Source organism: Lineus longissimus, chromosome 8 (assembly GCF_910592395.1).
Source record: "Lineus longissimus chromosome 8, tnLinLong1.2, whole genome shotgun sequence".
In the NCBI taxonomy this organism is placed as follows: domain Eukaryota; kingdom Metazoa; phylum Nemertea; class Pilidiophora; order Heteronemertea; family Lineidae; genus Lineus; species Lineus longissimus.
This window is the reverse complement of record NC_088315.1, coordinates 18,553,720-18,581,032: the sequence shown is the minus strand read 5'-3', so window position 1 is coordinate 18,581,032 and position 27,313 is coordinate 18,553,720. Positions and strand designations below refer to the sequence as shown.

Here is a 27,313-nt window from a genome sequence, read left to right as displayed (position 1 = left end):
GAAAAATTCAAAATATGACCGAATTATCGTGCTTTTCCGTCGTTGACTCCGGTTATGGGAGATTCATTAGGAAGTCTGGAGGACACGAATGACTCTGGTTTTTCAGGGATGTAGATCGGCATGACCTGTCTGGTCTGAACGGCAATGTATCCAAGAACAAACCAAATGAAATAACTTTTTTCAAGAATAATTTATTTCCAAATTATTTCCTGTACATGTGTACATAGGTCTAATACCGCAAACAGTGGCTTATTCGCCCGAATTTCTGGTACACCTGGAGTCAAAATAGCCACTATTTATGGTTCAAAATGTGATACGTCACTCTTCTTACTTCTGTGAATGATGGAATTTCCAATGTGAAGTCCAAGTATAGATTAGATTAATCTATATAACTGAAACCAATTCATACTTAAAACCAGTATAGATTAGATTAAACCAAGTATAGACTACATTAATCCATACCTGAAACCAAGTATAGATTTATAGATTAATCCATACTTGAAACCAATTCATACTTAAAACCAGTATAGATTAGATTAAACCATCCCTGAAACCAAGTATACGTTGGATTAATCAATATTTGAAACCAAGCATAGATTAGATTAAACCATGCACATTTCACGGGAAGTGCCCGGCAAAGTAGTGAATTTCGTCACAGCAACCTGCAACAATTATCACTTGTTAGACACTGCTGAAATCAATTATCACTCGCTGAAATCAACTAGCGAACTACTAGAATCAGCGAACATTGAAAACGAACTATGCGCTGTTTCTAAATTTAGCCGCATTCCTTATCAAACCATGTTAAAAAGCACAAGAAATACAACAAAAATACTTCATTGCAATTGGAAGAAATAATACGGGTATGCACCAGAAAAAGATATTCCAACTATGGGTAAGAAATATCAAAGTATGAAGTCTAAATCAGTTTCTAAATTGGCACGGCCACTAACATTATACAACAATGTAACAATAGTTTCGATAATATATTAGACAGGCATTTACATGCATTTCAATGGTTAATTCTAAAACATCCTAGTGAGAATATTTCATTTTCATAATGGATAACGTATACAGCCTCGTTTTCCCCACAGAGGTTTGGGCAAGACAACCCAAACCGCTTGGGTTGGTGCAAAATGTGGAAGCATTTCAAACCACGTCATTCGATATTTGATTTGAGATGTTTTAGAATAGAAATTGATACCTCACTGTCTGTATTGATTGTCTCACCCAAACCGCTCGGGTGGAGCTAAAATATTGGCCAAAACCGGTTTTGGTCTACATTTTAGCTCCACCCTCGCGATTTGGGTGAGACAATCAATACCACCAATTCAGTATCAATTCCTTAAATCAATTTCACCACAAATCAGAAAAGTCCCCAATGCCCTCAAATTAGTACTGGCAAGAAACTATGATGCACGGAATCACTTCGACATTGCAACATTCCAACGGCACAGAATTGCTCTGTGCATCTTTACATCCGGAATTTCTTTCACGGTGGATTTTAACCCTTTCTTCTGATGACATAGCACGCAATTTTCAGATGAATAAATGATATATAGACTATATGATAGGCGAAAAAAATCCCCAAGGTCTTCATAAATGAGTGGTCTTGAAATACATTGCGTACATTTCAAGCAATGTCTGTCCCTGGTAGCGTAACTGGGGACAAGAAAAACGTGACGTTGTCGAAAATCACCACCTGTTCCGGATCCCTACCTTTCTGGCTCTAGATAAACACGAAAATGATGTACGTGTTCACACTGGCCAAATTTTAGACCCGATCTAACGTATCCCCAGTTAGGTATTGATAGCTTGATACGCCCTCGTGAGAAATGATCAAGAACCAATCTACGATATAAACAGACCGCCATTTTTCTAAAATCATATAGAAAATTAAGACAACTATCACAACATGCACATTACAAAAAGATATGATGAGTAACAAAAATACTGTATTGACGTGTTTAAGCCATAGGCCTGTACAATAGGCCTAGTTACCTATAATAGGTAAGAGATGGTCCTCTACTGGCTTAAGCACGTTAACACAGTAAGTGATGGCAAAGTATAACACAATACTGATAGCACAAGATCTCCAGAACATTTAAAGTGCAGAGGGACACTTTTGCCACGATTAAAAAAATGATAATTTAGGCTCATAGTCTAAAACACTCATGAGCCAAAGTTTTTTTTCCATCTCCAGCCTGTTGTGCTCTTTTTACTGTAAAATCACTTATATATTTGCATGGTCTTTTTGCAAAATTCGAGTCAACATCGCCAATGCCAAATTTAATCCCGCTGACTACCCCAAACAGTATGCTGTGGACAGCAATTGACTCATGAGATATGAAATAAAAGCTCTTTCAACTCTAAAATGTGCGCTCATTGGTACATTTACTAAATTAATCAGTTCTCACCTGGTAATATGACATAATGCATGAAACTTTGAGGTAAAACTCTGCTCTGCAGTACATGGACAACCATCTACAGTTCAAAACAAAAACTAGACATACTAACACTACCTGTATAGAAAGCATGCATTCTAAAAACCTGGACAAAAAATGACAAAATAAGTCTTGGGCGATTTGGTAACTATAAAACATCCACATTATAATAATTTGTTTTTATTCACATAACTTATGAGCTGCCTAGTATCTAGGGCGAGCATAAGTTTCTAGTCCGGATTTGTGGCAAGACTAAACACGAGTCTTGGGTGAGCATTATAATTGTAACGTCAGCGCCACTTCAACAGTGGCAGATTCAGGATTGGTGCATGAGGTGTGCACCCTCCTTTCACGACAGATATTTTTCAAGGTGCCTCTCTCCAAGAAGCTATGGTTTTACCTCTAATGAGCGCATATATATGGCACTTAATTTCCAAACATCATTTTAACTCGTCAGAAATGACACTCATTCAGCACATATTGTGTCACTGTTAACAGCTAGACTATACAAAACCATTTTGTACAAAGGAAATACCTATTTGACAATGTTTGAGCAAAGGAGTCCCAACAAAACTTAGGAAAAGAAATAAGCATTTTGGTGTGGCACTCGTTACTCAAACATTGTTGGAGTTTTGTAAGGAATTGACATGTACTGCAAGCATTTGCCCCAGGAAAAGTGAAGAAGGATCCCTTATACATAAAAGACATGCAATACCACCACAGAGTCCTGTCATAAGAAAGCATGTTTGCTCAGATTGACATGTTTTCAAGTACACTGATGTACATGTAATAGTATGTGAACATGATAATGTTCTGGATGCCGAAACCAGGCATTTTTCACAGGGGCACAGGCTAGCAACCAGCTGCCTTGTGTACAACCTCCCAACCAACCACATTTTAGAGGGAAGACACATCACGACAGACTGACATCACATCCATGTCACATCCCACCCAGACGTCATGTCTATGAAAGACTGACGCCAGCCTACAAGAAACCCATGCATTGAACAGATTCTTCTCTGACGACAACGTCAGTTCACATCATACCTTGACAGGAGCAGACGTACTTGCCCTTTCACTAACTTTTTATTGTGCTTTGAACATATGAAAACGGGTTACCAGCCAACATACTTTCTCTATTGACTACCCCGCCCAGCAATCTGGACTCAGGGTTAAAAATACTACTTCACAGTAGAACTTCACAGTAGTACTTTACAGTAGACCTTCACAGTAGAACTTCACAGTGGAACTTTACAGTGGAACTTTACAGTGGAACATTACAGTAGAATGTTACAGTAGAACTTTATAGTAGAACTTTACAGTAGAACTTTACAGTAGAACTTTACAGTAGAACTTTACAGTAGAACTTTACAGTAGAACTTTACAGTAGAACTATACAAAAAAACCTCTAGAATCAACAGGTTTCATCAAGAATACATAAAGACTAGTCTTTATTAATTCTTGGTTTCATCTACAGCTGAATATAATCCAAAATCTACTTCAGGTTTTTAAGTACACAGTAAATCACCGGCGCAAACTAATCAAGGAAGGGTTTATTAAAGGCCTACGCCGTTCGTTAAAACTTCGAAATTTGTAATTGAATTTGAAACTTTTTAATCGCATTAATATGTACCAAGTACAAATTTAAGCATCACTGTTGTGTAGACACATATAAATTCCATAAATACCAAGTTTCAACAAATTTGTATGCATAATAACTGCACTACGGCATTGTGTATAACTGCATTTCTATTTTCTTGACCACCAGTAATTACGAACGGCATACCCCTTTAATAAACACACACACCCAGCACCAAACCAAAAACATCAGCAGTTGGAATATTTGATTTTATGCTAAAGAAAATCGCTATCATGAAATATCATCAATGCAACACACAGTTGAAGAGCATAGATGCAAAATGTAACATAATACCATTTTGGTAACATAATGCCATTTTGGCAAAATTGAGCTGAGCTGCAGACCACGCTATTCAGTAGTGGACCAAGGAGCCAAAAAAAGAGGGGTCCATGCACTGCATTTCTCATCAAAATTTCTGGTATCTTCCAAAATTTCATGATGATACAGCACAAAAGGCTGATCATATCTCATCCCAAATTTTTGGTGTTGTGCCTTACCTAAGGGCACAATTGAAAAAAAATTTTATATACATTTTTAGACGCTCTCTGTTACAAATAGCGTTCATTGACACATGATCGATATATAGGGCCTATAATATGAAAATGTCAAATGGCACATTAAACAAATGCAATTTTCGTGCGTCTTCAAATGGGAAAAATAAAAAAATTCCAATTTTCATTCCAGCGGATTTTCAACCTTCTTTTAGTTTTTCAACAAATCACGAATATTTTTTCCCAACTTTTATATTTGCAAAACCTAAGTTATTCTTAATCCGCCAAAATAAAACTCACGCAAAAATACTAGCGTTTCATTGTATCTAAGACTTGACGATATGTTTGGAATTAACATGAAATCAAGACCATACCATCCTAAAATATCAAAAATATCAATGATTTAACTTGTAGTACCTTAATATCATACTAAGAAAACCAAGAAACTCATTATAATAACAACTTGGCTGTCTTCATGGCTGGGTTCAAAGTCTTTCTGAAATGTCATTGAACTGCCTTAAACAATTCACTAGAATGGGGTGTACCTATATGTTTGCCTGATATTCACATGCTATGTCCGAAACTGCCTCGCAAAACAGCCGAAAATCGTTATAAGAGATTGGTATCAGTATAATACTACAAGTGGCAGCACCTAGTGGCCAGCAGGGTCACTATCCTCCTGGCCTAGTTGTCCCTATAGAATGTCCGTTTTAAAAAGATGCCACTGGCCCAAAGAATGATACGTCCATGGAATGAATAAAATAATTTCCTGACTCAAGATATTTAGACAATATTTCTGATTTGATAAGACAGAAGACATCGAGAAAATTTTACTTGAGCAAAATCTGATATCTGAACATCTGTAGAATCACCCTATGTAGGATTCCTAATCATCCTATAACAAATATTCTATAAAATAATCCCACTACATAATTAGTAAGGTACTGTTTACATAGAATTCACATAAATCCCTCACCATATTCACTTGGGAAACGAGTTGTTCATTTTTCAGTTCACTTCTATGTAAATCCAAACTTAAATCTCAACCTAAGGCCACACCAATTATTAAATAGAATTCACATGAATCCCTCACCATATTCACTTGGGAAACGAACTGTTCATTTTTCAGTTCACTTCTGTGTAAACCCAAACTTAAACCTCAACCTAAGGCCACACCAATTATTAATTTTGTTGTGTTGAAAGTCACTTTCCTAAAGTTTTCTTTGTTTTAACACGTTTCTCAGATAAATCTGGCAAAAGGTCCCTGACTGACCTCATGGGGACTTCATGTCACTTAACTGTAGTGACCACTACCAGTAATATCACACACCCCTTGGCAGCCAGTGTCATAGTAGGCTATAGTTTCTTCAGCATTGGTAAGGCCGACCCTGAGGGTAATCTAGAGTTGCGCAACACCACTATCTTTCGGTAAATGGCATCTAAAATTTCTTGTTTTCTCACATAAATTGGTGTGGCCTAAAATGTCTTGTTTTCTCACATAAATTGGTGTGGCCTAAAATGTCGTTTTCTCACATAAATTGGTGTGGCCTAAAATGTCTTGTTTTCTCACATAAATTGGTGTGGCCTATAATATCTTGTTTTCTCCTCATCATTGAGCTCCTGGACCGTTGTAAGGATTCTGGAGTATTTTCGGCGTTGTTGCCATGACGCGCAGCAGGAGAATATCAATGTAGTTCTCAAGGTCGCGGATGTAGTGAGCACTGCGACCAAACTGCGACTGAGTTGCGTGGAGCCTTCGTAAGAGTTCCTGAAAATACCAGAAATTCATGTAACATTCATTCAACGACATTTTTCAGAGAGTTTATGAAGTAACAATGACGTTGATATGGATAGACTCCGAGACGGTTTTATCATCCACAACATTTCTCCTTGTTTTTTTCTTCAAATGTGTCTCCAGGTGGAATAACGTACAAGTCTATATGCAGGAAAGCTAATTGTCATCGTTGAGTTGAATAATCTAGTTATAAGCCTATAAAGGAAGGTATAGACCCTGATCCAGACCTAATCCAATGTCCAGTAGAACCTCTCTTAGCGGACACCTCTCTAATAAGGACAACCTCTCTATTAAGGACACAAGTTTTGGTCCCAAATTGGTTATTTCTATTCAATTTGACCTCTCTAATCAGGACACCTCTCTATTAAGGACAGCACTTGTCAGTCCCGAGGGTGTCCTTAATAAAGAGGTTCTACTGTACATGTATACCGACTCTTTCTAGACATCAGTCCACCTAAAAACAGTAGCAGGCTTTTCGTCAGAGCTATGTGTGGAGTAAGCTCCAGAGGGAATGTGTAGAGCTATGTGTAGAGTAAGCTACAGAGGGAATGTGTAGAGCTATGTGTGGAGTCAGCTACAGAGGGAATGTGTAGCTATGTGTAGAGTAAGCTACAGAGGGAATGTGTAGCTATGTGTAGAGTCAGCTACAGAGGGAATGTGTAGCTATGTGTAGAGTAAGCTACAGAGGGAATGTGTAGCTATGTGTAGAGTAAGCTACAGAGGGAATGTGTAGAGCTATGTGTGGAGTCAGCTACAGAGGGAATGTGTAGCTATGTGTAGAGTAAGCTACAGAGGGAATGTGTAGCTATGTGTGGAGTCAGCTACAGAGGGAATGTGTAGCTATGTGTAGAGTAAGCTACAGAGGGAATGTGTAGCTATGTGTGGAGTCAGCTACAGAGGGAATGTGTAGCTATGCGTAGAGTAAGCTACAGAGGGAATGTGTAGCTATGTGTAGAGTAAGCTACAGAGGGAATGTGTAGCTATGTGTAGAGTAAGCTACAGAGGGAATGTGTAGCTATGTGTAGAGTAAGCTACAGAGGGAATGTGTAGCTATGTGTAGAGTAAGCTACAGAGGGAATGTGTAGCTATGTGTAGAGTAAGCTACAGAGGGAATGTGTAGCTCTGTGTAGAGTAAGCTACAGAGGGAATGTGTAGAGCTCTGTGTAGAGTAAGCTACAGAGGGAATGTGTAGAGCTATGTGTGGAGTAAGCTACAGAAGGAATGTGTAGAGCTATGTGTAGAGTAAACTACAGAGGGAACACCTCAGACATTCAGAACGATTGCTGTCAACACCCTGGAACCTCTCTTAGTGGACACTTCTCTATCGCGGACATTTCTCTATCAAGGACACCCTCTCTTTTGAGGAAACTGCCTTTTTTCCAAATTTGTCGTTTCCATTGAATATGACTTCCACAATTAGGACACCTCCTAATCAATGCCAACATTTGTCAGTCCCAAGGGTGTCCTTAATAGAGAGGTTTAATTGTACAGTGGAACCTCCCTTAGCAGACACTTCTATTAAGGACAACCTCTCTATTAAGGACACAAGTTTTGGTCCCAAATTGGTTATTTCTATTAAATTTGACCTCTCTAATCAGGACACCTCTCTATTAAGGACAGGACTTGTCAGTCCCGTAGGTGTCCTTAATAGAGAGGTTTAACTGTACTTACATCCCTATCGGAATCCTTGCACTCGTTCCTAAGGACCTCCAGGCCGACCTTTTCCTCCTCCTTGGTCTTCCTCTCATAATCCTCCCAAGACATCAACTGGAATGCATCAACTGTCGGAAGATCACCCGTTATCGTGTATCGACGCTCATTTTTAGGTACTGAAATGTCAGAAATTGACCACAATATAAGCTTACTTGGTGTAGTAGTATTTTATGCAAGAATCAGGTGTATCTTGTGCTGGGTTTTCCAAAGGGTTTTCTAAGGTTAAGTGTTGGGTGGCATCCTTGATATTCAAGAAGCTTTGCCAGAGTGCAATACAAGGTAGGGTGGCAATCAAGTAAAGTTTGAGTGACCCTATGGAAACCCTTTAAATCTTTACCCACCCAAACCCACCTTCACAAAATTCTAGAGCAAGGTGAATTCTTTGTGTATACATGATAGCATTTGTGACTCGCTCTACCAAAACTAGGCGCTTGTCGCATCTGAACTCGACAGGTTGATACGGACTTGTTGTTCATTTCCCTATTGTAGACCTTTTGTGAAATCTATTACAAACTGATTTGGTCACATTTCACAAAAGGTCTACAATAGGGAAATGAACAACAAGTCCGTATCAACCTGTCAAGTTCAGATGCGACAAGCGCCTAGTTTTGGTAGAGCGGGTCACATTTGTACATCAGTCTACACAATGGCAGTGTTGAAATACATATTCAGTACGTCTTGACGGAATTGAAAATTTTCAAATTCCAATTACAAATTTCAAACAAACGGCGTTAGCCTTTAACAAGGACACACACACACACTCACCTTCTTGACATTTCTTGAACTGTTTCTGCTTCCCCGGCGGAGTGGGCGGTTTCATCATGACCTTGCTCTCGCCCAAGGTCAGACTCAGCTCGTTCACTGACATCGTTAACCCTCCCATGTCCGCTTTCCCACCCATAAGACCCTGCAGCAGTGGAGTAGCACCATCATCACGGCCCTCCTTCCCGTGGTCGTCAGTCTCAGTGGTAAGTAATAGCGTATCCGTTTCCTCGGAACTTTGTTTCTTTTTCGAGGCAGACAGCGCTTGTAAGAAGCTGGAAGGTTGCTGGAGAAAAGAAGACACAATATTTTTGCTTCTCCGAGTTTTACTGCATCATGATGTCATTCAAACTGTGAAATTCGAACAAGACAGATGCAAGTCAACCCCAGCCACCCTGATGAAGCCTAGAGGGGCAGAAACGTGCGTCAGTGGAGCAACACAACAATGGGGCTCACTGGACATTGTTGTAAACTACACTTACGGTAGCCAGTTTCACTTCTACTTTCCGAGTTTTGCTTGCCACATATTTCAATTTTTTGCTACACAATCGATCGTAGACTTAACTGATGAAATTTAAGTAATGGGCCCTTTCAACTTAAAACGGTGCACGCCCCAATTTCTTAACTTTGAGGTGATTTTGGCCAAAAAACGTTTCAAATGCAAATCTATACACGTGTATAACTGCATTTCTGACTTCCTAAACCACTAGTTATTAAGAACAGCGTACACCTTTAACTTACTCGTGGTGCCGGACATTCTTTCTGAGGTGCTATCGTGAACACATTGTTTGAATCCTTCTGCGTGTTATTGTTTTTTGAAAATGATCCCGATATTGTCATGGCAGGAGAATCACTGGCAAATGCATCGTCATCATGGTACTGCAATAAGAAGACAGGCAAGGTTGAGACAGTTACGCGCGTGATCACTCAACTGTGGGGAAAACCGGTAATCACTGCGTTTGATATTGACCCACAGTCGCAGCAACTAGCGTTGACCACTCAAAACAAGCAATTATCGTTGCATGCGATTTAAATTGCAGGCCATAGCACTTTAGATTGCTTGTTTTCGAGGCCCTTCCCCTTTGTCTGTTCATCTACACATGATCAGCAGTCAAATGAGGGTGGCGTACGGACTCACCGGAATATTTTGGAAGTCATGTCTAATGAATGGCTCTACGATAGCTTCGGGTGGTTTCCTGGCTGGCGGCACCGAGTTACCGCCTGACAGGGTGCGGTGCAGTTTGCCACCTGGAAAGGATAGAATCAAGAATGAAAACGAATGAAAGGAGAGTGAGACCACATTTCCATCAAGTTGAAAATTTGCGTTCAGCATTTTTGGAGATGCAAGTTTGACAGACAGTTCGTTTTCGGAAACAATGTCGATTTCAGACTGCGCTTCAACTTTTGATTTAAAAAAAGATCGATATATTCCAAATTTCCCAAACAAGGCTCATCACAAATTATTGATAGTTGCCCAACAGTACGACAAAATAAACAGTGAAAAACAAGAAACCTTGGCACACTCAAAACTAAAAAGATGGACACACAATGTCGACTGGCATATCAGATACCAAACATATGGGCAGCAAGAGAGTTAAAGTTCTTATAACGAGATAGGAACTGACCCATATTGCTTGCGACCTGTTTGACATGATCAACAGATGACGTCCTGCTGCGCCGGTGCTGATCAGAATTTTTACTTTTGTTCAATACGACAAATGTGACCCTGGCCTCCAAGTCTCCATGGTAACCCCATGGCTTCTTTCCCGGCTTATTCTGCAGATTATACGACCTGAAATCGACAAAGCAAACATTTTCATTTCACCTTTTAACATTGTACAGGATGAGAAAATGTCATACGTAAATTCGATAGGGATACATAACAAGGACGTGAATTTTGAACTTGCCGAAAGTCCCTATTGACCGCTACATACAGTGGAACCTCCCTTAGTGGACACCTCTCTATTAAGGACAACCTCTCTATTGAGGACATTGGTTTTGGTCCCAAATGGGTTGTTTCCATTCAATTTGACCTCTGTAATCAGGACACTTGTCTGATAAGGACAGCATACGTCAGTCCCTAGGGTGTCCTTAATAGAGAGGTTCTACTGTACTGAGTGACAAGGTGAGGTATACAATTCAAAATGTCTTTAGCTTCATTTCCACTAGATTTGGTCCCACAGTGGCAGTTTCCATTCAATTCAACCTCTCTAATCAGGACACCTCTCTATTAAGGACAGCCCTCGGCAGTCCCGAGGGTGTCCTTAATAGAGAGGTTCTACTTTACGTACCTGCTTTTTGCACACTCATAAACAGGGAAATCAGACAAATTCAATGTGACATTCCCAAGGAATTCATCGATGCCTAGCATTACCCGGTTGAAAACGTTTAGATTCAGGGACGAGTAGAGGTTCACCACTGGCCTGAAAATAGATAACATTTGTACACATCAGTGAAGTTACTGTAAAATCGTCAGCTTTTTCACAAGCATTGGGAATTACTGTAAAATCGTCAGCTTTTTCACAGGTATTGGGAATTACTGTAAAATTGTCAGCTTTTTCACAGGCATTGGGAATTACTGTAAAATTGTCAGCTTTTTCACAGGCATTGGGAATTACTGTAAAATCGTCAGCTTTTTCACAGGTATTGGGAATTACTGTAAAATCATCAGCTTTTTCACAGGCATTGGGAATTACTGTAAAATCGTCAGCTTTTTCACAGGCATTGGGAATTACTTAATGGTTGACCATAGGCATCACCCTTTCGGCTAGAACTTTAAATATGACGGCAATTTGAACTCTCAAAATCATAAAAATTATGACATTTCGTAGCTACAGTAGAACCTCTCTATTAAGGACACCCTCGGGACTGACAAGTGCTGTCCTTAATAAGAGGTGTCCTGATTAGAGAGGTCAAATTGAATGGAAACAACCAATTTGGGACCAAAACTAGTGTCCTTAATACAGTAGTTGTCCTTATTAGAGAGGTGTCCGCTAAGAGAGGTTCTACTGGACATTGGATTAGGTCGGGTTCAGGGTCTGTTCCTTCCTTTATAGGCTTATAACGAGATTATTCAACTCAACCATGGCAATTAGCTTTCCTTCATATAGACTCATACGTTATTCCACCTGGAGACACATTTGAAGAAAAAAACAAGGAGAAATGTCGTGGACAAGAGGTGTCCGCTAAGGGAGGTTCCACTGTTTGTAATTTATTTGACTTACAAGTCGCACTCCTCGTCCCATACTGGTGATTCCGACTTGTCAACCACGGACGTCTGGTACTTCTCCTTGCCGAGTTGGATGGTCACGTAAGCATCAATCGCACCTGAAACAAGACCAAACGCTTATTTAAAGTGACTTTTCCAAATCTCTGTGAAAACATTAAACCTCAACTTTTTTAACGGATCGGGGGAGAGGCAGATATCGCTTGCCATCGATCAGTCGAATAAATGCAAATGATTTCTGCAATCTGCCACCATGATTTATGACTTCTAATCCACGTCTTCTGACATTAGGCCCTATGAAAAATTGTTAGTTTATCATCCCAGCCCGCATCACATTTTCCAATTTTTTCCAATTTTCAAATTCAATCACTAAATTTGTGTCTGGTAGAGATTAGAACTGTTTACTTAAATATTTGGTTGGATTCTGGATGAAATTGCCTTTACAATGATACCCATAGCTGCCTACCCTTAAAAGTTTGGTAATGTGTGAAATACTTGGCAAAAACGGGTAAAATGGCCTAAGCAGGCCTAGCAATGTGAAGCAACCACCCATAAAGTATAGCAGTAGGCCACTCTAGAGACCAACTATGTCCATTCTGGTTCATTTAATCAACAGTTGTACCCTTAAAGTGATACTATGATGTGATTTACAACTTTGCGGAAATACGTCCGTTTTTAATTGCTGATCACAAATGTAAAGTTCAAATTTTCCATTTTTGATTAGATTTATTATAAAATCGCTGAATGTAAACCACCACGACCGCGAAAATGTTATGTTGTGACGTCATCAACGAAAACGGCATCGAAGCGAGCCGTCCGGGCGGGATTAAACCATCAATTTCTAGAAAATGTACCATTTCGATTCGAAAACCTTACCGATTTATGAGAAAGTGACGTAGTCATTTGTCAAAAACAGCTAAAACATTATATGGTGAAATTTGACACGAGTTACCCTTTAAGCTAGGAGCACACCACCGGCAAAGTGACAATGAAAACAAATATGTGATCCATTGCATCGAATCAGGTACCAAACCACTACCAGTATTTTTGGTAATTACTGAGAAACAACAATGGATGAAACAGCTCGTCCAACTTAGGCACACTGGCACATGGCATAAGCACATGTGATACATGTATATCTAAAAAACTTAGCTTGGTAACTTTTGTTTGTTTTCGGAAAACCCTGTGGTAGCAAACGGGTTGAAAGATATACACATGTCTATTACCTTTTCCACCTCTTGAGCTAACTAGATTCTTAGCCTTATGTACTGAAACAAAAGAACAAAAGAAATAAGAACTTTCAATTCATGACAAATCATGCATCCTATACATGTCATTGGGTGATATGAATAGAGTAGTAAATGCTTTTATCTAAACCTGGAAGATATGCATAGTTCACCAAATCTAATATATTTTGAAGGCCCGTCAAAAAAATCTATGATGGATTCCATCCATGGATCAATGATGGGGATTCTCCATCATCTATCCATGGATGGGCCCATGGATAGAATGTTGATGATTCGTTACCGTCACAGAGCCTTGCATGGACACTTTTGCCTGTGATTGTGGGACATTTTCAGCTTATCAGTTTATTCACTAGCGACTGGAGAAATAGACTTTTAGGTCACAATGAGTACGACATCATTAGACATGTTAGATTTATGATAAATTTTCTGGACACAGTTTCCAGACCGCTCAAAAATCAACTTGAACCTATTTGATTTACAGGATACACAAAATGGGCCAAGTGTTTTACAGTACACACGGGACCAAATTCATTTTTGAAATCAACATCCCATATTGCTCAAAAAGAACTGTTTTCTCATTGCCCGCTTATTTGTCAAATGTTTATGGAGAGCTCTTCTTGGCCCTTGGCCTAAAACATCATACTCGATACATTGAATGATCATACAATTTTGGTTTCTTTGCAATTTTGTTTCCATTTCATCCAACAGTGTCCTATTTTAAAACCTGCTATGAGAGGTCAAAGAAAGAGAACAACAGGACATTATATATCCATGTATTTGATGATACTCTTCAATTAGGCCACGATAAGACTAGTCTACACAACTTGAATCGGAATGTGGAGCACAGGTGACAACAAGTGGACCACCATGGAAAAATACCCATAGTTCATTCCAAGACAAAAAATCAAAGATTTTTTTTGAGAACATTTATTGTGAACAATCTGGGCCAACTGGTAGCAATACAGAAATATTACGATCAGTACTTTTAGTTGGAATTGGTAAATCATTCATTCTTATCTTAAAGGCTTGATGCCGATCGTTCTAAATTTGAAACAGAATTTGAAAATGTGACTCGCTCTACCAAAACTAGGCGCTTGTCGTATCTGAACTCGACAGGTTGATACGGACTTGTTGTTCATTTCCCTATTGTAGACCTTTTGTGAAATCTATTACAAACTGATTTGGTCACATTTCACAAAAGGTCTACAATAGGGAAATGAACAACAAGTCCGTTATCAACCTGTCAAGTTCAGATGCGACAAGCGCCTAGTTTTGGTAGAGCGGGTCACAAATTTCAAATTGTTTAGATACATACTGAATGGTTACAGGAAAATTCGTCCCCGGATAATTCGTCCCCGGAAAATTCGTCCCTGCAAATTCGTCCCCGGAAAATTCGTCCCCGAGGATAATTCGTCCCCAAGGATAATTCGTCCCCGGAAAATTTGTCCCCGAGGATAATTCGTCCCCAGAATATTTTACAAAGTTGAAAGTTTCTGACTTTACTTTCTAAGACTCTTAAGTCTTGTCGAATGGACTGTAGTAATAACTAATACTTTCGATTTTTCTCATTCAGTGTAACATCCCTCTTTACTACCATACTAGCCAGTTACCTACCCCACTATTTTTATAGTAGGTGGAAGTAGGCAGGCGAAATATTTTATTGAAGAATTTAGAGCTTTTCTTTCATTCTGACCAGTAAAAATACTTATTCGAAAAAAAAAATTATTTCGCCTGCCTACCTCTACCTACTATGAAAAGAGTGGAGTAGGTAACTAGCTAGTAGGGTAGTAAAGAGAGATATAATAAATGAGAAAAGTCGAAAGTAGTAAGTAGTAGTTATTACTAGAAACTAATGTCAGAAACTTTCAACTTTTGTTTAATTTTCCGGGGACGAATTATCTTCGAGGACGAATTTCCCAGGGATGAATTATCCTAGTGGACATATTTTCCGGGGATGAAATTTTCCTCGGGGACGAATTTTCCAGGGACGAATTATCCTCGGGGACGAATTCTCCAGGGACGAATTATCCTCGGGGACGAATTATCCGGGGACGAATTTTCCTTGGGGACGAATTTTCCGCTGACGAATTTTCCTAGGGGACGAATTTTCCGGGGACGAGTTTTCCGGGGACGAATTTTCCGGGGACGAATTTTCCTAGAGCCATACTGAATACAACTTTCAACTATGGTGTGTTGTGGACTGATCTACAAATTCTATACATGCCAAGTTTCTGCAAATTTACATGCACAATACCTTATAATAATTGCACTATGGCACTGTTAATAATCTACATAAATTTTCTGAGCGACATAAAAAGGAAGTGACTACTTGGCAAGCCCGGCTTACCAAACAGCGTTTTTTTCTTGTCCTGAATGGAGAGCCGAACTCATTAATATTAAAGTAAAGTCTCCAGCTCGCCAAACAGGGTAGATTTTTTACCTGTTTGGCAAGCCCGGCTGGCCGAACAGGGTGGCTTTTAAGTGCTGTTTGGCAAGCGGCTCTCCAAACAGGACATAAAAAGATGCCTGTTCGGCGAGCGGCTTGCCAAATAGACCCGGCCAAAAATATAATGAACAGGAATGGTTGCCCTTTAAAGTGAAAGCCAGCTGATAACCTCTCCAATTGTTGATGTCAGACTTTATACTTAAACTTTGTTTTGTTATTGTAAGCTTTATATTTCAACTTTTTTAAACTGTAAACAGACAGGCATGACAGCCACACTTAATGCTTGGTTTTGCTCAAGGTCATTGTTAACGTTTGGGGATTGTAGTACGCTATCAACAATGGTATTACTAAACAATACATGTGGAGTGAGCAAGTCAGACAAAGTGACCAGATCAATAATAATAATAAAATTGTTATTTATATGGCGCAACTTTCCAGAATTAGTTCTGTTCAAGTGCGCCCTCCCGTCTAGTTGTAGAATTGACTATAGAGTTCTGTTTTTATCTGTCCCCTGAATGCATTGTAAGTATTGTTTCTAATGTTACTGTTTAGGCTATTCCATAGCCTAGGGGCACTCCTGGAGAAAGCTCGGCCTCCAAACTTATCAGCGTTGAACCGTGGTTCAATGAGGAGAGCCTGTGCTTCTGATCTCAGGGGCCTGGCTGGTGAGTACAGTTTTAGCAGTTCTGTCAAGTATGCTGGCGCACTGCCATTGATACATTTGTGGACGAGTGTTAGAATCTTAAACTCTATTCGTGCCAACTGCAGGGTGTGAGATCTCTAGATGTTAGCCTAGCCCCTAGACCACAGCAACACCTCTGCAGATACTGTTGAACTGTGGACTGGTTACTCGGGACTCTAATAATGGTACAGTAGAACCTCACTATTAAGGACACCCTCGGGACTGACAAGTGCTGTCCTTAATAGAGAGGTGTCCAGATAAGAGAGGTCAAATTGAATGGAAACAACCAAACTGGGACCAAAACTAGTGTTCTTGATAGAGAGGTTGTCCTTTTTAGAGAGGTCAAATTGAATGGAAACAACCAAATTAAGACCAAAACTAATGTCCTTAATAGAGAGGTTGTCCTTGATAGAGAGGTGTCTGCTCAGAGAGGTTCTACTGTAATTGCTAGGTCCCTGATTCAAACCCCATGTACAGTCGACTTGAGACTTCAGGCAAGTCTACGAGCATTGTCTGAATTGCTTCACTCTGTCCATCCAGGTTTATAAATCAACACCACTTAGATATGCTGAGTCAGCAGCTCATCCGAGTTCTACTGAAAGGTTTCAGGATAGATCAGGGTAAAAATTGCAAATCCGAATAACATTGACCCTGGTTGACATCAGACTAAAAAACAAAATCTTTTAACTTTTTTTGACTTACTGGTAACTTTACAGTGTGTCGGGGTCCACATTCTTGTTGGTCCTATAGATGATATGCCGTGAAACAGTCACAAATAAATAAATCCACTAAGATGAGGTCTAAGTCCACCTGACTCTCTACCATAAACCCATTGAGTTTCTTCTGTGAGTGTCCTTTCAAGCTTAGAACAAGTTCAATCTAAGAAATCCATGAACCCTGCAATAAGAAACAAATGATATGTTAGTTTTTCAGTCAGCTGCTTTAAACAGGACCATATGTTTTTCCTATGGTGTAGTACATTGCATTTCTGCTTGTAAAATGTTTATGAGCGCCATCAGTGGCTATTCTAGGGCATTGTTGTGAAAGCTGTGAATTTGACATGAAGTGTAAAATAAGTGCCAGTTTAAAAAGGCCTCAGGATATGCAAAATACGGAACTCCTTGATGACGTCATTTTGTCCACTGCAAAACCCAACACCAAATATTCAGACCTCCTATTAGTCCTGACAGTTCATGAGTTCATTATCATGAATTTAAGCATAAGAAAGCAACGAAAATTGCTCAGACACCCCTAACCTATTATTGATCAACCAACAGCATCCCCCCCTCGGCTAAATATTGATATACAACTCTATTCAAACATCTTCCCACGACTTTGAGAACAGGTCACAAAAAATACCTAAACTCGCATGCCACCAAACGATGTACAGTTCTACTCACAATTGACCTCCATCCTGCTTCGCGTCAGTGACGCGCAACGTAAGTGCGCCAGTGACACATTTATCCCTACAATACATGCTGGGTAGCGCGTCAATGACGGGAATTTATTTTAGGGATGACAATTGTGATTTGGACTGCAGCCCACGCCAATGCTAACTGTGTACATCCCCTTACCTTTACAATACAGTTGGTTAGGCCAGAAATGTATGTAGCCTATAGTTGTACTTCTGCCTTGCCTAACCTTGAATGATGATCAAGTATACTGTAGGCTGTACATTTCTTCCACAGCAACCATACTACATCTGCTAATCCTCCATAATCCCCAAAGGTAATAAAGCTGGCTGACCCAGTTACGCACCCCCAGTCACCGCTTAGCCTAGGGTACATAGGTAGGTACATACAATGTATGCATGACACATATATATGGATTACAACAATACAATTACAATAGCATAGGCCTACAATCACAAATGGGAGACACATCTGATCTATCAACGCTATACGAAGAGTCACTTTATCAAGAGATTAAAAGGAAGCGTTTATTCATACGAGTTATAACATCTATCACACCATACATACCAGGGTTAATTTGCAGTCCTGAAAGCGACGAAAAAACGGGAAGAGCAACTGCAAGTGTCAAAACTTAACGAAATCAGCGCCTCTAGTGTGAAGATTGAAAACTGACCGACTGATATCCATAGGCGGCCCTAGAGGGCACCACCTTACGGCCTACATTCCTTGTGACTGCGAACTGTCCAGTTACAACACCTACCGATAGTAGCGCTTCATATCATTTCGCACCATAAAGGAAGTCATCTCTTGTCCTGATTCCGAAAGGTATTGAGCCACTTCTTTTGCCAAATAGGCGTAGTGCACCCCTTATTTAAAAGCAACAAATCCTACGGAGTGGGGCATCCATTCGTAAATTACCTCCGTTGACACGTGCGCATTCGTATTTCCCGCGTTATTGTACTAATGGTGACGTCACCTGTTAATACTAAATTAGAACTCCGACATCCTTCATTGTCTACATCGAAGATGTAACAAATCGCGCACTTAGGCGGCGATTTCCAAAATGGTCGACGTTCGAAACACCGTCGATTTCCTCAATAAATTAAACCTAAATAACTATGAAAATGGTGCGCAATAAATAACAGTTCGCTCCTCACAATAGAATTCGATATTGCCCTCACAAAAAAGCCTTTGTTTATTGTTCTTGCGCCTTGTAAAAGTGAACAAATAAAGTGTTTCTGTTATTAATTTTTTCACTTGACGTTGTGTATGCATGTATGGGGCGCCATTTGTAAAAAAATAATTGCATATTTGTATGGATCTGCTCAAAAGTTTGTGTTGAGAAAGGCAGAGCTTGGCTAAAATTTACAATCCCCGATCAGAAATGACGTAGTTTGATCGCATTCAACTATAAATCCATTGAACAGTGGTGCTTCGTTAGTCAACTGATGACCTTTTTTTGGGGTGTGATCGGGGATTGTAACTCGTTCCCAGAGGCAGAGCTTACAATGTATTACAGGTTTTTAAACTGCTTACTTTTGTGTGCTTTTTAGAATGGGTGAAGGAGATCTGGGAACAGGACTTCACAGAGGTGGCAGCGTTACAACAAGATGTTGAAGACGATATTAAGCAGAATGGCCATTACTGTAAGGAGCTAAAGTCTCTTGCTAAGGTCCTCAAGACGTGGGCTGTCGATGGAGATGGTGAGACCGGTAGGTGTCCTGTTCAGTTAGATTCTGCAGGCGTCATGACGTCAAGGCAGGGATGTCGAATTTCCGATTCGGGCTGATTTAGGACATAACTGTTACAAGAAAAGATGAGACTTTTTGCCTTGGGACATTGGCATCACTGTGTTCGCATGTTTAAGTGATATTTATTAGGTTTTGCTAGGTGAATAAATGGATTGTAAACTAGGTAGCCCAGAGCTACTGGAGGAGCTAATTACCCTGTACTTCAGGGGTACAAATTGCCTAGCTTTACAGTCCACTTTACCAGTAGAGTTTCCCCCAGGATTTTCTTTGAGGTAACATTTTTGACAGGACAAATTTAACTTTCTTTTTGCTTCATTTCAGGGTTTTGGACAGTGATGGTGGAAAATGATTTTTCTTACCGTGCTCTCATTGCCTTTCTCTTCTATCTCATGGAGACTGGACAAAAGGTACAGTTGTTTATTTTCTTCCCTTTGACTTTAATGCCAGTCCTCTTCTTTTTTCAAGCAGCACTCCAAGCTGCGTCTCTGTGACTTCCCTTGCTTTTGATTTTACTGTGCACCTTAGAGTTAGACCTTCCGACACACCATTATAATGGTTTTCACACAGCTGCCAATTTTATTGTTTGATACTTTTAAAAAGATTTCTTGTGTCATTTGGTTAAAATGGCTCGGGAGGTCTTCAGATTTCAAATCCTATCAAAAGAAAAATTTCAAACAAAATTCTCTACCTTGAAACACCTTTTTAAATGACATCTTGCTAAGTTGATTTCATGAATGCGCAAAAAAATACCGATTTTTAGTGGAATTGTAATCATGATAAAATCACTAAAATAGGTCCAAGATAATCACGGTGTGTCCAAAATCATGTAGTTGAGATGAGAGGCCTGCGTGTTTTTAAAATCCTTCAAATATCCACATTTTAATCGTCCTTTGCCTGCGCCTTAAAATCACTTTTAATTTTCCAGAAAATTGCCTCGGCGGAACAGAAACAGGCTGGTATCCTAGCAACCAGGGTGTATCTCAATTTGCTTGCTATTCCTGGTAAGTGCAAGTCATTTAGAGTCGCACTTCATGATACTGAAGCACACTGGTGACAAACAGCTTTTATCGCAGCGATGTGATGAAAATAATGACGCAAAAAAAAATACCGTCCTCACGGGATTAACCCTTTCATTTTAGGAAGTGGCGCCTTCAAGCTGTTTCATCCAATGTTGTTCCACAAAGGCATCAGAACTCTAAAATCTTGGTCACAGTTGGGCACAAAGAGGAAGAGGAAGAAATCTCCCGTCAAATCATCGCAGGGACGGAAGGGAGGCAGGGCAAGAAAGAGGGCAAAGGAGGTCACTCCGACATTCGATGAGGTATGAACACCCTTTGAAATCGGTAGAGAATCTCCCAACGCAGTCAGGGCCAACAAACTCTCCAAGTGGATACTGCCTCAGACTGAAGGCCTCCCTGTGTGGAACATACAAGCTATCAGGTCCAGATCTGATGCATATTATCTCAACGTAGATCTACGTCATTGGGCACCAAATGGTTGGGCGTTAATGACGTATATCTACGTCATTGGGCATAGGACACAAATTGATTCATTACCCCTGAGTAGTTGTACCGCTGATAACTTCCAGAAAGACATCAGAAAGAGCACTCTGGCAGAATGTCACCAGCTTAGTTTTGGGTCGACGTATAGTTCTAGTCAACATATACAGATCATGACCTTGTTATCGAAATATTTTTACCTCCAGGAAGATGAAGAAGATGATGATGATGATGAAGGTGATGACCTGTCACCGCAGGAGGTCGCTACTATCCGCCGATCACTCCTCCAACTCCTCCAGGACTTCCTCCAGGTCCTCCAACGCTATTCCCTCCGAACATGTGGCGAGTCTTGTCTGCTTGCTTTACAAGTATTGGTCGACTTATCGAAGCAAGACCCGGAAGTTTTTGAACCCGATTTTGATCATTATGAGTACGTCTGTTTTGTTTTGGTAGAAAGATTCATCTGCAGTTCCTTAGAGGCAGTATCTAACTGACATGTTTTAGCAACGAAATCGTACCAATTCTTCTACAAAATTGATCTTAACTCAGTGGATAGAACGTATCACTATCAGGTCTTGATACAGTGTTTTGACTTATTTCTCCTCTCTGATTTTTCAGTGATTTTGAATCGGACGCCAGCATGCCTGCTCTGGCTTTCAAGGTAGGTCACTCGTACTGTAAACTATCAAATTTGTATGAGGGTATTATTTTGCAGATCAAGCAATCGAGATAATTACCTTGGGCGATTGAGATAATTATCTTGATTGCCCGAGGTAAGATCTCGACCATTTGAGATAATATGTCAATCGATCAAGATAATATCTCGAGCAATCGAGATGATAAGTCCATGGATCAAGGGATTTTAGGAAGTGTTTTTTAATGTTAAGACAATAATCATGTCATGTTCTTCCCAGTGACTGATTGTAGAAAACCGCCGAATTTTTGTGGACTTAATTTTCATGGGTTTTGTAAATAACTTTGATTCACGAAAATAAAAATAGCAAAATAATTTTATGGTAGGAAAAATCTGAAGAAATTTCGTGATCCTCCAAAATAAACTTCGTGAAATTATTTGTTTTTTTAGAAATTTTCGCAAAAATGAAAGGGCATGAATATTTTGCGGTTTAAAGTATCCTTGTATTCGTCCAAGCATTCTTTTGAAAAAACAGCTATTAGTATTAAACAGCAATTTTTTAATAAAAATATTATAAATGATAACTCCTTGAATTTCATTACATTGTGTGGCTAAGCTCATTATTCTAAACAAAGTTAAACCTGTTAGTCTTCATACAAAGAAAGTATTTTTGGCAAGAGAAATTTACCCAAAGCTTTTGTGATACATGTATTTGGTACTGAAAAAATGATCTTGTTCTGGTGCTGCACCCCAGGGGGCATTCCCATAAAAAGGGGTGTGCACAACCGTGTCCCGGAAAAAGCCGGCAAAGGGTGGTTATTTCTTTCAAAGCGGCGTGTTCGCATGGGAGATCTTTAGCCCCCATTCAGTGGCGCTTTGCCTGCAGAAGGCCATGGGATTGCTGAACCAATCTTCTGCTGCATTAATCCTTACTGAGTGAAAATGCCGGCACCTAGGAAAAGTGGGGAAGCCTTATTTTAAAACAAAAACCACCTGGCCGACTTGTAACTATCGCCGTGCAGATTATATTTCCCAACCTGCTGAAATGGGTATAAATTGAAGCTGTTCCTGGCGGCGTAAGGGGCTTTAAAAGATTTCCATGGGCAGGGACGTGCTTACCAGTTCTTTGGGATGACTTCCCCCCCCCAGGTGCTGGGCCTGGATGAAATGTATCGCGGAGAAGCCTCATCCGTCACAATCCCAGTCAAACCATACAGAGCCATCTCAACTCAGTCTCGCGCAATTCTTTGAGCAGTTCGTTCTCATTCGTTGCAACAAACGCCACTGCCAGTTTCTCGATCAGCGTCTCGAGTGATGCATCCTGGGAATTTTTCCAGAGAACCAGCATATTATAGGCCTGTGTCTGCTGCGTGTCGTAAGCCTGCGCTAAATTCTGAATTTGCAAATCCGTGTAATCCAACTGTTTGGCCAAGTCGTTCCAGTCTCGTACTTTCTGCGATATTTCTCGCATGTGTTTATCCGAAAGAGGTTTCGTGTTATAAATGGTGTTATATTTCCATTTCGACGTCATGTTCTTGGCAAACCTGGCCCGGTTGACCACATTTGCCATCCCCCCATTCCCGGCTCTTGTACCTTCTTGAGAAGTTTTGTCATTGACGGGCGTGACTGCGGCACCTGCCCTGCTGCCCTGCTGTGATCCCTGATCCCTGGTCCCCTGGGGAGCTCCTTCCTTTCCTTTCTGCGAACCCTCACCTTCGGCCCCTTTGGGCGTTGCTGGTCCTGGCGAACTCATTCTGAAGAATTGACTCCAGTTTTACTCATTTGATAGTTCTTACGTTCTGTGGGTAAAAAGTAAAGTAACAGAATAGTATGTTGTCACTTTGCATGTGGACACAGGACACTATTATTTTGATAAAATTCAAAATTTGGGAGTTCTTTTCAATAAAAAGGTTATAAATACACGTCAAGCAACTTTGATGTTCAGTGAGACTCGCATGTCATGTATACTGAAAATGGGGAAATATTCACAGCCATTTTATTTTGTGGTTTTGTAAAATAGTAACTTACAATGTAAGCTTACTGTACCTTTAATTTAATGTTTTGACAATAAAAATAAGTAATTTCAATTAGATGGGATGACTTTTTTTCTGGCCTTCACTTTTGCAGTCAGACCATCCCCCATTCCAAACTAAGAAAATTGGTTTCAACGAGACTGGTTCATTTCCTTTATTTCCCTGAAGGTGGCGCTTGTGTCGTTTAAGGCTTAGAGCAGTGCTTCCCTGCTGGAACAGTAGAAGGGGGTCTGCATATACATGTGCTAAAATGATTTCAGGTTATTTAATACCTTACTGCTGAATAATTTCAATTTTAGTTCAGTAAATTGTCAGACTAAGTGTGTATTGAAGACCAAAAAACCCTGAATAACTAAAAACTTAGGATACTCACACTTTTCACTGATCCCTTTGGTGGTTCTTGCTCAATTATCATGACAGTTGCGAATTTTCATATCGAGTTTATATCAACATTGGTTAAGCCTTGCAATCCAAACATACACTACACTAAGGCTGTAATGCGTCACGCTGCATCGGTTGAGCTTCTATTGGTAGGAGAATCGGATTGGTACTGAATGAATAGACTGATCTATCCGCTATTCATCGATGATGATTGTCAGTCAATTATTCAACGCTAGCCGTGCTATTCATCATGTTAGCCTGAGCGCGACCGGAGATTTATGATCAATGAGAGCTGTTTTGATAGCATGCAGTGTTCTTCAAGATCTATTTGGGTAGGAGGGGTGGATACTAAAATGATAACAGGGTTTTAAATCTCCCAGGTTTTGAGGTGGGACAAAAAAAGTTTGGCGATTTTTTTTTTCTAAAAAAACAGTATACCCAGAGATGCCTTTTTTGCACCTAAAAACTTTGATATCAGTAAAACAAACTGTTATGATACAGTGGAACCTCCCTTAGCAGACACCTCTCTACTAAGGACACTCTCTCTATTAAGGACACTAGTTTCGGTCCCAAATAGGTCATTTACATTCATTTTGACCTCTCTAATCAGGACACCTCTCTATTAAGGATGGCACTTGTCAGTCCCGAGGGTGTCCTTAATAGAGAGGTTCGACTGTATCTCTAAATATCCTCTTAAATCATTTTTTGGGGGAGGGGTACTGGCTTCCCCACCCCTCACTCCCCCTGTGTTGTTGTCCCCATAGTTAGCATGAGACAGCAGGCTGGTCTCTCTGTCATACTCGCCTCTCTGCACCCAGGTGTATAAATGGGTACCGGTCAGAAATGCACAGATTATAGCGCTGGTTGAGCAGCTCATCTGTGGTCTACTGAAAGGTTTCAGGACAGACCGAGCTAAAGTGTAAAGTCGGATGATAGCCTATATCAGATATCAGACTCTTAAGCCAAAAACTCTTTAACTTTAAACTATTGTTGATTTGCTGGTTGAGAAGCTCAGCTGATGTCTACTGATTACTGAAGGGTTTCAGGACAGACCCGAGCTAAAGTGTAAAGTCGGATGATAACCTGTCATAGTTGATATCAGACTCTTAACCTAAAACTTCAACTTTTAACTTTTGTTGATTTATTATTCTTATGGAATATTCTCTAAAATTCTTTCAGCTCTTTTTTGCCAGGTCTTTGAATATTTGTTCAGGTTATTCCTCATGTATAATGTAACCACAGCCTCTCCATCCGTCGTAAATCATCCAATTGAGACTGCATCCCAAGATCGCGATATGCCTCGGCCAAGATGGCCAACTTTTCATCCAAACACATGTGCAGACTTTTCCGCCATTCTATAAACATGAGTACCTTCTGCAACTCAATGTTATTGTTGACGTTACTGATTCCTTTTATCGCCTCTTCATTCATTCCCAGTTGTCTCGCTAGTGCCACCCAACAAGGTAACGTTCTCGCCATTCTCTTGATGTGGCGATCGCCGAGAGGTGTGACGTACACTAGCGCCCTCTTTCTCCATTGGTGTCCAATGGTGCCAACGTTATATGCCTGGTGTATGTTGAAGTGTTGTTTTGACTTTCCTTGACTTTTGATCATCTTTTTTATGGCCGAGGCTTTTCAGATCTCTGTACAAAATGAATAAAAGTTGCAGATGATTAAAAAAATGTATCCAAGTTGAAAAAAAAAGATTCAAAGTTTATGAAGTATAACGTTTCTAAATCTTACCTCAATATACTGTCCTGTCTCTCATTGAGCTAGCATAACCTACACCAGTTTCTGCTATAATTCCTGCCGAAAGGTGGTCTCAAGTTTCAATCGGCACCACAAAAAATGTGTCTTAAAAACGTATAATTTCTTGCACTCAGTGGTAGGATGCCTCATTTACAGTTACTCCTTTGTAGAAAGACAACACTCATGAAACCTTGCCTTACTCAAGTTTATTCACTCATAAAATTGATTTGATATTCCGAGAGACATTTTTGTGTTTGTCCACAATCAGTTCTTGTGTGCCAATACTGGTACATAATGTCCAGCACCAGTGGCCTTCCTCGTTCAAAGCCGTGTTGCCCTGTGGCCAAAGTGTCAATACAGTTGAACCTCTCTATCAAGGACACCCTCGGGACTGGCAAATGCTGTCCTTAATAGAGAGGTGTCCTGATTAGAGAGGTCAAATTGAATGAAAACAACCGATTTGGGACCAAACCTAGTGTGCTTAATAGAGAGGTTGTCCTTAATAGAAAGGTGTCCAGTAAGGGAGGTTCTACTGTATATTTCTTCAAATAAAAATTCAGCAGGCAATATTTATGAAAATAATCATGGGCTGTCCCAAACCTGTAGATTGATTTGGTCTGGCATTGCAACAGGCATAGCTTGCTCCGAATGGGAAGCGTAATTTTATCAGGTAATAACCATATTTTGACACATTTTTCATCCTACAGTACAAATTCCTCAGATGTTGTCTAAAGAGCCAATAATGAACTTAGCTATTTACTCAATATTTGGTTGTAAAATTCCTGTCCTAGATTTAAAGGAAACCTATCACGAAACGATTATAAAAATGGGGAGTTTTGAACGGCCCGGTTAAAACCTAAGGCGGGAATAAGCTTCCATTGTTAAATCTTAGCAGTTTCGAGTTCCCCTCAGGTAGTTGATTATGTAAGCTGGGCACCTTGGTAACATTGCATAACATTACTGACTCCAGTCAATGAAATGCATAAGAAGTAATCGCCTATTAAGGTATTACTACTACATGTATGTTCAGCTAGTCTAAATAAAGATTTCATGCCACGACTGGATCTCTTTAATCAGATCATATCAGATCCAGCCACAGTTTCTCTTTCTCCTTACAGTCCTGGAATAATTTCATATTCTGTGTCTGTTTTAAACATTTTGCTAAATGTTCAACGTTATGTTCGATCGATATTTCATTGTTGTTTCTCCATGTCTTTAATAGGTGGAGACACTGTAGGCTCGTACGATTTTTCCTCTTTTTGTGAAGGTCGGCGATCTTGGCTTGGCTGTCTTGGTCAAATCCAAGTGCTGTTGCCAGGGGGCGCCAGTCTGGAAGTAGCTTGGCGATGTACCTGCGTAAAAAAATAGAAAATTTAGTGTCGTTTTTCTCCCAAGATACTTTGCTATTA

The 27,313-nt window shown here is 40.0% G+C and overlaps 2 protein-coding genes across 3 annotated transcripts in view; one reads left to right on the top strand and one right to left on the bottom strand.

Moving 5' to 3' along the window:
* Positions 1–200: 200 nt before the first annotated feature.
* LOC135492242 (rab11 family-interacting protein 1-like) lies at positions 201–18,498 on the bottom strand. 2 transcript variants are annotated; one of them, XM_064778575.1, is made up of 11 exons: positions 18,425–18,498; positions 17,148–17,342; positions 13,297–13,338; positions 12,069–12,171; positions 11,136–11,267; positions 10,470–10,636; positions 9,983–10,092; positions 9,586–9,723; positions 8,848–9,130; positions 8,041–8,198; positions 201–6,342 (listed from the first exon to the last, which is right to left on the bottom strand). In XM_064778575.1, the coding sequence occupies exons 2-11, from the start codon at positions 17,176–17,178 to the stop codon at positions 6,184–6,186; spliced, it is 1,323 nt and encodes a 440-aa protein (XP_064634645.1). In that variant the 5' UTR covers positions 17,179–17,342; positions 18,425–18,498; the 3' UTR covers positions 201–6,183. The 2 variants fall into 2 exon arrangements, with proteins under 2 accessions (XP_064634645.1, XP_064634646.1); XM_064778576.1 differs by lacking the exon at positions 18,425–18,498 and adding an exon at positions 18,020–18,142.
* Positions 18,499–20,687: 2,189 nt separating this feature from the next.
* Positions 20,688–27,313, top strand: part of LOC135493006 (condensin-2 complex subunit D3-L-like) — a 29,404-nt gene continuing 22,778 nt past the window's right edge. The window contains exons 1-3 of the mRNA XM_064779755.1: positions 20,688–20,929; positions 21,314–21,537; positions 21,726–21,768. Of these exons, the coding sequence (XP_064635825.1) occupies positions 20,777–20,929; positions 21,314–21,537; positions 21,726–21,768 (420 nt within the window). The 5' untranslated portion in view covers positions 20,688–20,776. The remainder of the gene's footprint in view (positions 20,930–21,313; positions 21,538–21,725; positions 21,769–27,313) is intronic.

Bases quoted from the DNA above. Each gene is read 5' to 3' on its own strand.
- LOC135492242 (XM_064778575.1), bottom strand. From the start codon at position 17,178: ATGTGGACCCCGACACACTGTAAAGTTACCA. The intron at 9,131-9,585 runs GTAAGTTAAAGG...TCTTTTCTCCAG, and splicing joins AAGAATGTCCGGCACCACGA to CAACCTTCCAGCTTCTTACA. The intron at 8,199-8,847 runs GTGAGTGTGTGT...CTGACATTTCAG, and splicing joins GTTCAAGAAATGTCAAGAAG to TACCTAAAAATGAGCGTCGA.